The sequence below is a fragment of the Ambystoma mexicanum genome, chromosome 12 (genome assembly GCF_040938575.1).
Source record: "Ambystoma mexicanum isolate Mex_15411 chromosome 12, UKY_AmexF1_1, whole genome shotgun sequence".
Classification (NCBI taxonomy): Eukaryota; Metazoa; Chordata; class Amphibia; order Caudata; family Ambystomatidae; genus Ambystoma; species Ambystoma mexicanum.
Window position 1 is genome coordinate 569,247,634 of NC_090936.1, and position 15,051 is coordinate 569,262,684.

Sequence of the window (15,051 nt, forward strand, 5' to 3'; positions counted from 1 at the left end):
AAAGGAAGTGAACCAAGCAAGAACCGGGCCAGAGATCCCGATCTGTGCCAGACGTGAGAGAAGGATAGGATGGTCCACCGTGTCAAATGCGGCAGACAGATCCAACAAAATGAAAGTAGATCCATACAAGTATGGTCTAAACTTCTTCAAAGCCCACACAATGGCAAAACATTGTCTCTCAATAGCTGCCCACCTTGTTTCAGGTTCCTTCAATTTCCTACTGATGAAGCAAATGGGGTGCTCCCTACCTTTCTCATTAAGTTGACTGAGTACTGCACCTATACCTATATTGGAAGCTTCTGTTTGTACAATGAAGGGTTGGTGGTAGTCAGGAGCTCTGAGATCTGGAGCTTGACAAAGGGCTTTCTTCAGGCTTTCAAAGGCCTAATTGCACTCCTCATTCCATTTGATCTTTTTAGGGAACTTAGGAGAAGAGATTACATTCAGTGGAGAAGCTATGGACCCATAGTTCTCAATGAAATCTTTGTAATACCCAGTGAGCCCTAGGAAGTCTCTCACCTGGGTTTAAGTAGAAGGGGTTGTCCAATTTTGCACAGCTTCAATCTTGCTGAGCAAAGGCCTTATTTCACCACCTCCTACCTCATGCCCAAGGTAGACCACTTTACTCTGACCAATCTAGCATTTACTTGCCTTTATGGTCAGATGGGCCTGTTCAATAGCATGCAAAACATATCCTAGGTGGTCAACATGTTATTTCCAAGTAGGGCTGAACACAGCAATGTCATCCAAGTATGCGATGCAGAAGTCCTCCATCCCATTCAGAACCTGATTAACCATCCTTTGGAATGTAGCAGGTGCATTCTTTAGTCCAAAAGGCATAACCTTAAACTGGTATAAGCCTACTGGGGTAGAGAATGCAGTTTTCTCCTTGGCATGGTCAGTCAGGGCTATAGACCAAGTCTATCCACCATCTCATCTGTCCTTGGCAAAGGATGGGCATCAGTCTTATTGACTGCATTTAGAGCTCTATACTCCACACAGAATCTCAACTCCTTGGATCCTGCCTTTGGTACTAACACAACTGGGCTAGACCATGGACTAGTAGAGGGCTCTATTACCCCGAGATCAAGCATCTTGTTGACCTCTCCTTTGATGTGGGTTCTTACATTTTCTGACATCCTGTAGCCCCTGCTTTTGAAAGGTAAACAGTCACCAGTTTGGATATCATGTTGGCCCCAAGGGGTCAAGCCTGGTGCTAGAGAAAACAGAGGGGCAAATTGATTTAACAAAACTTTGCACTCTTCCTGTTGCTCAGGTGTCATCTGAGAAGAGAGATTAACTCCTTCTATTTTCTCATCCAAAGGTTTGCCTCTTAGGAGGTCAGGTAGAGGTTCACTCTCCTCCTCCTCTTGAGCTGAAGCTAGAAGCAGAGCTCCCAGTTCTGTTCCCGAGACATATGCTTTTAGACGGCTGATGTGAAAGACTCTAGGAGCCGCCTTAGGATTGCCTAAATCTACCAGATAGTTCACCTCTCCAAGTTTTTCCACAACCTTGAAGGGTCCCATCCATTTGTCCTGCAAGGCCCTCTGCCTTGTTGGAACCATAACAAGAACTAGCTGGTCTTGAGCAAACTCAACCATGTTGGCCTTCTGGTCATGCCAATGCTTGACTAGAGCCTGACCTGCTTTCAAGTTATCACTTGCCTCAGCCATCATGTGTGACATTCTCCTCCGGAGTCCTATCACATAGTCAGTGACTCTGACTGGTGTGGGGGAAGGAGCACTCTCCAACCCCTCCTTGATCAGGGCCAATGGACCTCTGACCGGATGGCCATAGAGAAGTTTCGAAGGGACTGTAACCCACTCCCTCCTGAGGGACTTCTCTATATGCAAAGAGAAGGCATGGCAGTAGAAGATCCCACTTTTTCTAAAGGGGGTCCTCTAAAGCTCCTATCATGCTCTTCATGGTTCTGTTAAACCTTTCTACCAACCCATTTGTCTGAAGGTGGTATGCTGTTGAGAACTTGTAGGTAACTCCACAGTTTTTCCACATGGCCTTCATGTAGTGGGACATCAAATTTGACCCCCTGTCGGATATTACCTCCTTAGGAAACCCAACCCTGGTAAAAATACCAAGGAGGGCCTTAGCCACAGCCGTAGCTGTAACAGTCCTCATAGGAATTGCTCCAGGGAACCTAGTAACATGGTCTACTACAACAAGTATAAACATGTTGCCTGAAAAGTTGGAGGATCAAGGGGACCAACAATGCCGATTCCTACCGTCTCACATGGTACTCCCACCACAGGGAGAGGCACTAAAGGTTCTTGGAGCCACTTTTACCAGACATTTGCCAAGTATGGCAACTCTTGCAGTACTTATCTACCTCAGCCCCCATTTTAGGCCAATAAAAGTACAGAGAGAGCCTTTCCCTGGTCTTCTTGAAAGTCAAGTGACCAGCCAAAGGTATCTCATGGGCTAGTTGCAAGAATTGGAGCCTGTTCGCTTGGGGCACTACAAGTGTCTTGTAGTCTCCAGGGGTTGACTCTGTTGGTTCACTATAGAAGAGGCCATCTTCCCAGTGTAACCTTTGCTTCCCAGGCTCTTGCCCTTCAAGTTGAGAAGCTGGCTGGTGGCGAAGACCTTCCAGAGTTGGCCATTCTCTTTGTCCCTTACTGAAGCCTTCCCTTTGGGGTCCACCTTCTGCCAGTAAAGAATGCAGCTCAGGATGGTCCACAGGGTTAAGATCTCCAATGAGTTCCTGGCCTCCTACTAGATCTGAGTCCTCAGGCTCTAGTTCAACCACACAGGGTTGTACCTCACTCTCAGCCTCAACTGGAGGGAGGAGGAATCACAGGTGTGACTTTTGACAACCTAGGAGATTTCCTGGTTGGCAGTACTGGAGTGCTCTCTGCTGGTTTCTTCTTTGAAGTCTTGGGTTTCCCCTTTGCTTCTGGTTGCCTGGAAATAGCAGTTAGTAACTCCAGTGGAGTAGGAGTGATCTCTTTTCCTATCATCTCCTCAGGAGAGCCTCCCAATGTCCTCTCCCCTTGCAGGTCTGGTAAGCTCCTGTGATCTCTTACTAGGAGTTCTGGGAGTACTTGACAATACTCCCAGGTCTTTCAGATCATTGCCCAACAGCACCCTTCCTGGTACTTCAGATTGTACACTCACAGGTATCCCGACAGTCATTTTATTGCACTGGATGAGAGCTGGTAATTGGGGAAGCATCTGCACAGGCCCTCAAGCTAACTTGGTGAGGCGTTTGGGTGCCTTAGCAACATCCTCCACCTTGAAAAAAGATTCATCCACCACAGTTATGCTGGCCCCAGTGTCTCTAATGGCGGGGGTCTCCTGGCTATTGACTAGGACGCTGTCTTTCTAATACTCTTTAGTATTAGGAGGGATAGAATTATACACATCTAAATTCGGTTGCTCCCACAACCCTAGGGATACGAAAGACACACCAGCTGAGACTCCAATGGGGTCTTCAGCTAGTAGTTGAAAGTTGCCACTGACCATATGTACTTCCTCCTCTGGAGCGAAGGCTAAGGAGACAGTGTTGACCCCTGAAGGTTTACACTTACATCTGGGATCCCCTTTCATATGATCAGTAGAGCCACAAACATAACATTTCCCAAATGTCTTTATGAATGGTGGCTTGTTCTGACCTCCTTCTGGTCTGGGACCAGAAGGTACACTAGCCTGATAAGGTTTCCCTTGTGGCTTACCCTTAGAATTTTGTTTGGGGCCCTCTTTGGAAATGGAATTAGTTGAATTCTCTTTGTTGTCTTTCTTAGGCTGCTTTCCCTCATCCTTGTTCTGAGTTACCCCTGAATCCTTGTGAGTAGCCCTGTTGGCAACCCACAAGTTAGCAGCCTTAGCTAGCTTCTTAGAATCCCATTATTTTGAATCAGCCAAGTGCTGTCTGAGTTTAGGAGAGCAGGCATTATAGATAGACTCCATCATAACAATCTTTCTCATGCCTTCATAAGTGTTAACTCTGTAACCCTTAATCCATCCCTCTAAGTTCTTCAAACATTCATTCACCCAAGTAGCCAAGGGGTACTATCATGCTTTTTGAGGGTCCTAAACCTCTTAAGGTACTGGGAAGGAGTCTTCCCAAATCTAGCTATCAAAGCTAGCTTTATACATTCATAATCCATCCTATCCACCTCCCCCAACTCCACTACCACATCAGATGCAACAGGGTGGAGCCTAGAGAATAACCAGGGGATCAACTAATTCCCTGTGATATCCTGGAGCCCATGATTATATTCAAACATAGCAAGCCAATCTAATACATCCAACTTTGGTTCATACATACCCACAATCTCTTTAGGCATCCGGGGTCTTTTTGGACTGGAAGATCTAGATGATTCGGGGAGAGAAGCATTTTCCAAAGACAATTTCTTCATCTCAAGCTCATGGGTGAGCTCCATTTCTTTGAGCCTTAGTTCTTGATGTCTCTGTTCCGTTTGGGCACTAATTCTTTTGAATTCTAGTTCAAGTCTCATTTTTTCTAGTGAGATAAATTCAGGACTTAATGCGGGACCTGTTAAGGGTCCAGTAGCCACAGGCTGAGGCCTTTGAGCAGGCAGAGGGTCAGAGGGGGTGACATTGTTATCCCCCTCTTCCTCATCTGTCTCAACAATAACATCTTCAACATTATCCTCATTACTGTGTGCTACATTTGCTGGACCACTATCCAGACTTTGTTTCTCTAACAGTCTATCAATCATTTCTGTTTTCTTGCCTTTGACAGGAAGACCTTTCTGTCTGCACACATCTTTAAGATAATCAGCAGTTTTGGTAAGGAGGGTCTCCTGACTATAACTTTCCATTCTTGACTTTGTTAAAATAAACTTTTTGTGATTGTTAACCTTGTGGTTAATTGAACCAAGGTACTAGTAGCACACTAAAATGTAAATCCAATACTTTTATCCTCACCCCTGTACACTGTTGTTAGGCAGAATCCTATGCAGTTCCCTTAGGGAGCACTGCACAAGATTAAGACTACAGGTATGAGCAAGAAAAATCCCCTTTGGTATCAGTCTGTACCGCAAAAATTTAGTTGGTAGCTGTGGCTAAGCAGTCAGACTTATCTCAAGAGGGAGATGAGCAGTGTTCAGGGTTTAGACAATAGGTATCACAGTACTATGGCACAAGGAAACACTGACCAAAGCTTTGTATTAAAAAGAGAATATATGGATTTATTTTATACATCTAGTTCAACACATAAATCACAGTTGATAAAGCAAGTTAAGTTTAGTCAAGGAAAGTATGTACAACTCCCTCGTCAATTGTAGACAAGTTTGCTGCGGTAGAGTGAAAACTGAGCAAAACGGCACAGTGAAAACCAACAACAAATTGCACTCCAGCAATTTAGTGAAAGGGAGGGAAAGCACAAGTTAAACCGAAATATTTTCAAACAACCCCTAGCAACACTTCCCTAAAGTTTTGTGAACAAGTAATACACAGTAATACTTTAGCAATAAGATAAGTAATTGAAAACTGAGCAAAATGGCACTTCACAAGTTAAAACAGTAGGAAGGAAGAGGTGTTTAGAAGATTCAGGTGTATCAACACATTTCTCATTGAGAATTAATCGAGTGAGAGCAGATCTAGCAAATCAGCCAGAGTCAATAGGCCTGAGCCAGAGTCAGTGGTACAGGACCAAGAGCTTAGGAGCAAAAATGTTCTTGTAGCTGCAGTCAAGTCTTTGGTTAACGAATATTGAAAAGGTTGATGCAAGGCGAAAGACAATGTTAGATGAAAGGGCGGCCAACCCAACAAGTAGATAAAGGATTTAAAACACCTTTAGGTCTACCACGCAGAAAGGGAGGCCTGGCGGAAAAAAGTACCTTTAAATTAAGAAGTGGCTCCTGCGGTGGTGGTTCTTCCTGGTAGTTCCTGCAGTTCGGGGGATCCAGCAGAGGAAGAGAAGTTCTCGTTGTGGAGGAAGGTTCGAGTTACTGCACTACCCACGGATAAAACCAGCCGCGGTGCTGCCCAATGAAAAAAGGTACGTTCCTTTCAATCGCAATCTGGGTGGATGGCTGCCTGGCTATCCGGCCTCCAAGTGCTGTGCACTTGCGATTCGACCTAGGCAGGTCCCAGGAAGCGATTGGTGAACTGGTTGGTCCCACCAGCTCAAGGGAAGAAGGCTCTTGCGAAGAAGATCTCCTCTCGTCGTGTGGAAGAAAAGTGGTGAGACGCTGCAGCAGGGATTCACCGGTGGTGCAGGTGCTGAAGATGTCCGTCGCTTCTCTCCCCTTCGGTTCTGTAGTTCCAGTGGCAACGTCTTTTTCTTCCAGTCCTCAGGACCCTGCTTTTATGCAAAAAGAACCCCATTCATACAGCCTAGCTGTCACTCACACAGTGGAAGGGTCATCTTGGCGGGAGACCCTCCAGCCTATCAGGATAGAGTGCGACATGGGTTGTTGAGGCATCCCTGTCCAGGGGGCCTACTCCCCCTCCCACACAATGGACACACCCCAGACTCAGTGGCGCCTAAAGGAGGGCTCCTTGCGGAAGCCCGCCAAAAGGACGAACAAAGGATCCCCGACCTGGGTCAGGAGCTTAGAGTAAGACACGAGAAAGAATTTATATTAAAGTTCTGGCAAATAAAACCTACCGGAGTAAAGTTAATAATAAAATAAACCAGTGGTATGTTTGAGGCTGTCAGAAAAAGTGGTAGCCTCAAACAATGGGAAAATCCCATAGGAAAATATTCGCGGTTGAATATTTATGGTAGTAACCACTGCCACCAGCCAGAAACTTTAGAGAGAGGGACTTTACGGTACCCCCTCGAAAATGAACCTAAGGGAAAGACTATTAAACCTTTCCAGTACCTCCATAGTAAGATGGGTTGTACTGGTTAAGTTCATAAGAATTGACTAGTAAAGTCAATGGGGACTTTACATGCCCTGGGAGACAGTAGTCAGTCCCAGGGTATGGAGTCTATGTTTGGGGGTCGCTACAACACCCCTGTGTCACTGCACTGAGGGTGCTGTGTAACACATGTGAATAAAGATGGTTCCTATGGGGGAGAGAAAATCCCATAGGCATTAAACACAAAAACAGCCTAAAACAGACATAGCAAAAATGCCTAAGAGTGGGAAAACGAGTCTCAATCTTAGCAGGTAAAAAGAAACAAACCCTTCAAATTCAGCAAAGTTGGGGACTCTATAGGTAAGGGAAATTAACCATAGAATGAGAATTCTCCCTAGCATTGGTGATACCTACGCTCAACAAGAAGGCACTGGAAAGTGTTACTAATTCACAAAAAATGAAGATATTCTCTCAAAACTGTAGAGGCCACAAACAGAAGTGTCAGTTTCAGTCTTTGGTTAAAACTATCCGGGACAAAAATATTGGCAAACATTGCCTCCCAGTTCAGGAGGTCCAAGATATAGAAAGGAATGCCCCATGGTTCGATGCAGAATGTATAATTTCGAAAAGAAAATTGAAACATGATTTAATGAGTGGTGTGTGCACGGCTGGTCAGATTTATAGTTTCAAAAGAAACACAAAAATGAATGTATTGAGAAATAATGGAAGCTTTTTTCCAAGGATATCAAATTGATTTATATTAATGCAATTGTCGAGGCAGGCATTATGCCATCTCCTTGGACAAGTTGTCCTTGGACCACCAGCCGCCCCCCGCCCCCATGGGATAGGCCAATTTCCTTACTGAAAATTGCCAGCAAGATATTCTCCAAATGTGTGTTGCTCAGACTGGAGATGTTGGCTCAAAGTAACAATATCTTGAAGCCCTCTTTAGTGGGCTTCAGGGGAGGGCTTAATTATGTGGACCGCTGCTTCACTCTGAGCACCATCATGAAGAAATATGGTGAGGTTAAGGGAGGAAGATTATTTGTGGGTTTTTTCAGATTTGGATAAAGCTTTTGATTTGATTGATAGAATCATATTGTGGCGGAATTTACATGTTATTGGGGTGCTTAGTGTTTTATTAAATCTTATCCAAATGTGACATGCGTCTGTCCAATATGCAATATAGGGGGATTTTACATTGTTTTTCACCTACCAATAAAGGTGAACAGCAGAGGTGTCAGTTGGTCCCAATTTAAAGGGCCTCATTATAAGTTTGCCGGTCCGGTAACTACGGTACCAGTAAGCTTGCCGGTACTGTAGTTACCGGACCGGCAAACTACGAGTTCTGCTCGTGGGTGCCATTACAGCCGCCAGGTCTGACCTGGCGGCCGTACCGGCACCCGCGAGCAGCGCATGTCGGATGCACCGGCACCATTCTGAATGGTGTCGGTGCATCCGACCTCCCCATTCCCTATGAGCCCTTTATTTGTTTTTTTTTTAATTTTAGGGAGTGCAGAGTTGCCCCCAATTGAGAGGTCACAATCAATTTATTTCTTTGGGGCTCAAATGAGGTTCAAATGGGAAGGGGGAGCATTCCTTTACGGCACCCGCGAATGGGCAATTACTGGGTCTGGCAGGGCCGTAATGAGCTGGTAATTGCCCATTCGCAGGTGCCGGAATTTTTCAGAAGTTTGGCGGCAGCCTGCCGGGTTTACCGGCAAGGCGACCGCCAAACTTATAATGAGGCCCTTTGACTCTAGCACTTGTTTGTTTATGTGTTTTATTATTTATAACACGCACCAGACCCAGGGGTATCAGGGCGCGGGTACAAGGATACTTCAAGCTTACAATAGTTACAAAGTAAATACAGAATACAGCATAGGTTACAATTAAGTAGAGAAGACAGGAGAGGTAGTCAAGTGGTGAGGTACATGGGTGTAGATTGCCTAATACAGGTCATGGTGACAAACTAATGGGATATGACTGTAGCTAGAACAAGTCAAGTACAATACAGTTGTAGCTATACGCAATGTCTGGATAAGAAGGTGTAAATATGATAAAGGTGATAAGTATTTAAGTGGTCGTGCTGAAGTTAAAGACCCTTTTCTTTGAACCATTTGATAATGTTTAATATAAAATTAGAATAAGTTTGGTCAGCTTTGACAGAGAAGCTGTTACCGCCAATTTTTGTCATTTTTAAGGTAGGGACTGTCAGGCAGTTAGTGCAGGCAGCTCTAGTGGGACGTAGGGTGGGCTTTCTAACAATTCTGTCTGTCAGGTAGCGCAGTGCCGCGTTGTTGAGGCATTTGAATGTTAGAGAGGCCGTTTTTAGTTGTATTTTATCAATAGTGGATAGCCAATTGGACTGTCTCCTTGCCACCGATATATGTTCTCTTTTGGTCATTCCTAATGCTGCTGTTAGGGTGTTATTTTGCAGTGTTTGGATTTTCCTGGTGATATATTTGTTGGATCCAAGGTATAAGGCATTGCAGTAGTCCAATTAGGACAGCACAAGTGCTCTTGCCAGTGTGGTACAGCTGCTTGTTGAAAGGAGGGGTTTGGCTGACCTGATCAGAATACGTGTTTAGGCTGTGGATGATGCTATAGCATTCACTTGCTTAACCAGCGTGAGACTGGAATCCAGGTAAAAACCTAGCGTTTTTATCTCCTTAGCCACCTTTATTGTGTTGCTGTCTATATCAAAGGTAGTGTATTTTTGGCCCAGTTTGTTAATGTTTGCTGTAGTCCCCAGGATAATGAGTTCTGTTTTGTCATCATTCAGGCATTGACCATGGAGTGCCATCCATGCCTGGATGATGAGGTATATTCTATTCACCAAGGCCAAATCATTGTTGTAGTCCCCTGTAAGTGGAATGAGAATCTGGGTGTCATCTGCATAGATCGTGTAGGTGAAACCAAGACAGTCCAGATCATCAAAAAGGGGCTTGGTGAATATATTATACATGGTAGGGGACACGCAGGATCCCTGAGGGACACCACAGGTGATGAGGATGGTGTCTACTGCTGCTGAGGCAGAGAAGACTCTCATTGTCCTACTACTTAAAAAGGATTGGATCCAGATTATGGAATGTTGCGAGAAGTGCGCTGCTGACCCGAGGTGATTACAAAGAACCTTATGGTCGACCAGGTCGAAGGCTTCTAGGAGTATTAGTAGAGCGATTTATCTTTGTCTCTCAGCTCGTCTACCTGGGCTTTGAGGTTGATGAGTGCAGTCTCAATACCGTGTTGTGGCCTGAATCCTGATTGCCGGGTGCCCAGTAGTTGGTTCTGTTCCAAGAATATTTGTATTTCTAGCAAGTACTTCTCTTAGGAAAGTTAACCCACCCTCTCTGAAGGGGACATTTTATAGCATGCTTCGTTATGCTGATGACACTGCTATTTTGGATTTAGCAGGTCTCCAACAGGGCCTGTTATGCACAAATGACTATTTTGGGAACTATAGTTTGAAAATAAATATAATAAAAACAAATATTATGTTGTTCTGGAAAAGGGTGAAGCCTTGTAGCTGGTTTTTAAATTAATGTAGAGGTGAAGAGGCATTCTCATTTTTATTTGAGCCTCCTCTTCTCAAAGAGCAGTGCTTGGGTCAATAATTTTAAGGAGGCAGCTGAAAAGGCATCATTAAGTATTAAAGCGCTATTTACATTTTTATTTCAAGTTTGGGGCATTCAGATTGGGCACTGAACTGCGGGGTCAGCGTATAGCTTGGTCACTAGACGCTAATGATTTGGTTCTAATATCACAAACCCCAAAGGGACTCCAAAATCTGTTATCTGTCCTATCCACCTATGTCGAAGTGAACCATCTTATTGTGTACTTGGACAAATCGCAAATTTTAGTATGCAAAAATCAAGGTAAAAACAGAACCAACAATTGTATTTGGTCCATTAGAAACGAATCTCTGAAATCAGTATCAGAATATAAATATTTGGGGCTCATAATACAGAATAAAGTTATTGACAACCTTTATTTGATCAACATACAGTCTAAACTTTTAAACATGATTTCGCAGGCTAGAATCCTAATCTATAAATATGGGAAATTTACTTTGAAACATCTTCTCCTTTTTTATGAACAAAAGGTTATTCCCATAATGATCTATGGTGTTGAATCACAACTTTATATGAATGACAAAATGTAGAAAAAACTGGAGGCCTGCTTCTGAAAAAGGGTATTACACCTGCTGACTTGTACACCCATGCCAATCTTACGATTTGAATTAGACTTGAATTCATTGGCTTGTAGAGTAAAGTGGCGGATGTGTACTTTCTTTCGCAAGTGTTTGCTGGGTCTGGAAAATAACAACATCTTGAGTACGGTCGCACATTATTTGTCCTCATCAAATCGCGTTTTTCCGCTTACATGGCGTAACTGTGTAATGAATACCTTGGCTGAAGCCGATAAAACGGTAACGCTCCTACTTGAAAAACCTTTGCGTGCTAAAACAAAGTTTTATCACTGGGACTGGATAAAAAACAGAGAATCCTGTCTAAAATACAAACATTTGAATAGTAGTAACTTTGGCAACAAAAAACTGGGCTAATTGGCAGGATACTTATTGAAATGTCCTTCTGCAATTATACGGAACACCTTTTTACATTTCAGATTGAATTTATGGCTAACTAGGGAAGTGCTTGCTAGGCGCAATATCATTCCAGCTGATATGAACTACTGTCGTTATTGCGAACTTTCTACTGAAAAGGAGACACTCCAGCATCTGGTAATATCTTGAGATAAGCTAACTGAACAACAAGCTACATTTTTCACTAACTTGTTAAATTTGAATGACGAATTAGATGAAAATAAGATCTGGAGTTTATTATTTTCCAACATGAAATTCTCTGTGATAAAAGCGCTAGTGCATTTTCTAGAAGCCATCCTTCCTTGTGAAATTAAGCTGTAATGAAATGTTTGAGCCCATTTTTGCAAATGTTAAAAGTTAAACGCGTACCCAGGAATGGAGATTTTTATAGTGTCTATCAATGTTTTAATTAATGTTTGTTTTAATCCTGTTGTATTAATATGTAAATGAAAAGTGAAATACCTGTTCTGACTTTTTGAAAAGTTGATTTATTCAGCTACATCAAAATAAAAAATAAAAAATAAAAAAAAATTGGGCACATGCCTGGAGGTATATAAGGCACACGTCTGCTCCATAATATTTTATGGCAGCAAATCGGGGGTGGTTCAAATTGTAATGTCCAGGAGGAGTTGCAAAATAAATTCCTGTGCCAAATACCAGGTCGACCTCAAGGTACACCTGGTAGCACCTTATGAGCTGATTCTAAGGTGTTAGTTTAAAGGTGTCAGGCCAGTTAAAATAGTTTACTTATTTATTAAAATCACATAAATTGGAGGCCCTCCCCTGGTAAAGAAAAAAAGAAAAATACTCTGGTGCTGGGGGATAGAGGGGGTTGTAAGACACTGTTCATTCGGATAGGGCGGTGGGATATAACTACATTTGGCACATTAAGTTGACCCAAAATATTTCTGAAAGCAAGAACTTGTCCGATGGGGAGAGAGGCAGATGTCCAAAATATGCAAAAGCTTCCCTCTTTAGCTTTGTATGCAGACTTACATAAACATATAAGACAGCAAGGAGAAATCTGTGAAATTGGATCCCCAGAATGCAGGAGGCTGATGCTATTGGTACGTTTAAATGTACCCACCACTCAATAAATGAAGGAGTGCAGGAGGAAACGCAGTGTGCCTGCAAAATGGCAATCAATGAAGATTTGGTTCATTTTCTGCTAATTTGTCACTGATCAAGTTTTTATATGTAGCTTGGTTGAATACGTTAAAGCTGTTTTTTTTATTTTGGGATTGTTCTATAGGAATTTCATTAAATATGATGCATGTGTTTAAATGTTGCTAACTTAATGAAGAAATCAAATTAAATAAATACTGATTGAGTAATACTGGTCATTACTTGTATCCTTTAAAGATCACTTCACTTGTGGTGTATGGGTTACACCTAAGAATTCTTTTTTTGCATGTAACCGCAAATTGTGCATTTTAAAGCCCCTTGGGCCTGTTACTTTGGTGAAAAAAAGGTTGGAAATAAACATGATAGTTTTTTGAAGGAGCCTTTTGTCTCTGCCCAAAAGGGATTTTACATAAAAAGTAGTGGCAAAAATTGGTAAAAAGAGCATTTGACGACCACTTCATAGAGGGGTGTAGTGGTGTTAACTAGGCATTTGGATAAATAAATTGGCTTGTTAATTTAAACATATTAACAGTAACTTAATTGGATTTGCACATAGGGCAAATTAATAATGGAAAATGCATTTCCCTTATTGCCCATTCTCCAAGTGCCAGATTGAGAGATTTTCAAACTATGACAATTTTTCAACCAGGACACTATGTAATAAATATATGTGACACTAAAAGTAATATTTCTGATAAATGTAATGCATGGTGGCATCAAACACAAATCTGACTTGTACAAAAAGCAATGCCTGCAAATTGTTAATAAAGGACAGTTGGGTATGTGTGCCACTTATTTGTCCATTATGCTCCTGTTAGCTATGCAAAGGAACAGAAGAGGAGCATTTCCTCCAGGACACAAACAGGGTTCAATTATTTTGCTTATTAATACATTTGTCAGCTGTGCAAAGTATCTGAAGATGACAGGGTTTTAACAAGGACAATGCTTTAATAAGTAAGGATATTTACTGAAAAATAATTTGCATGGTGGAAACACTCAAATCTTGCATCTTCAAAAATAAGCCAACTGGAACCACAGCAGGCTCATTGGCCAACATTCTTGCACAGTCCAGGACTCTGTCCTGGTTATAATGCTACGGAGGTCTCATCCCTTCAGCACCTCCTTCTAGGCCTCGACACCATGGCCCAGAGCAACTGGTGAGCAACAGTGTAGGGTGCCGTGAGCAACATGTTGCTCCTGAGCTACAAGTTGGGGATCCCTGTGCTATATCAATGCTCCTTTGCTGAGGCTTTCTTTTAAAGTAATACAATCACACTAGCTGTGGCATATCCCTTAAACCTCCTGACTCTTATCCACCCCCATTAACCCAAGTCCAGCTGATTCATACCCAATAACACAAAACCTGATTCACATAATAACTGACAAACTGGAAGCAAGGAAAGTTATCATGGTTAGCACGGTGAAGACAGGGATCTATTCATTAAAATATGCGAAGAGAAAGAAAAAATCTGAGCAAAGAAATATGCATGAGAACCAAAAGAACCCCGACAGGCGATCCGCCCTGCTATACCAAAATGCACATAAGGAATATGGAAATATTGAAGCAGTGGCAGCGAGGAAGTGCGTTACTGAAAAGCCAAGGACAGTCAGAGGAAAACAGCAAAGGGAACAGAGAAAAAGGAAACACATTAGGCTATTGGTAAGAAAGGAGGGAATTTGAAGAGAAATGTTCAGCAGTCAGACTGTAACCTAAGCGAATCCAAATCCTGCCCCGCTGCTAATACGATACACAGTTGCACTTTTACCAATACAATGTTTCTGTAATAGGCCCCATGATGTGTCACTTTCACAAGGTGACTATTGACTGAAATGATACTCCTAAGGATTCCTTAAGGATATGCACAATTCTGCAATCTCAGACAGCCTCATTCAGCGGCGCCCTTTGAGTACTCAATGACCCTACCCAGAATGCATTTCACTCACCAAGTCTGACTTCTCATAGTGGCTGCACTCAATAGGAGCATCTTGGCAGATCGCAATCCAAAAATAAAAGTTCAGGTCGATGCAGTAGATGATAATCCCAACACCAGCCGCAATGCAGCTGACAATATTCATGGCCAGGGTGGCTTTGATCTGCAGAAGAAACAGAGAACAGTGGAAAGGAGGTGATGCTTCTGAGTAAAAGGCAATGACTATCTCTCAGCGCGGGCGGGGGGGATTGAATGTGATCTAATGCAGTGCACCTCCCACGAAGATATCCAGGATTTGGAATGGCAAGATTGTATGACTATCATTGTAAATCAATTTGCCTCATTACAAGGTTGTCGGTCCGGATACAACAGTACCGGTAAGCTTACTGGTACCGTTGTATCCAGACCGGCAAACTCCGAGTTGTGCTCCCGGGTGCCTTTCATTCCGCCAGGTTTGACCTGGCGGAACGAAAGGCACCGGCGAGCACAGCAAGCCTGCAGCACCGGTACGGTAATGAACCGTGCCGGTGCTACAGGCATCCCCATTCCCATTGAGCCCTATCAGGCTCGAAGGGGAATGGGGATCTACCAGCTCCG

General features: G+C 43.1%; 1 protein-coding gene across 1 annotated transcript in view; it reads right to left on the reverse strand.

Moving 5' to 3' along the window:
• MS4A10 (membrane spanning 4-domains A10) overlaps window positions 1-15,051 on the reverse strand; it is a 212,529-nt gene that overhangs the window by 108,295 nt on the left and 89,183 nt on the right. The window contains exon 5 of the mRNA XM_069627731.1: window positions 14,468-14,617. Coding sequence (XP_069483832.1) covers window positions 14,468-14,617 — 150 coding nt within the window. The remainder of the gene's footprint in view (window positions 1-14,467; window positions 14,618-15,051) is intronic.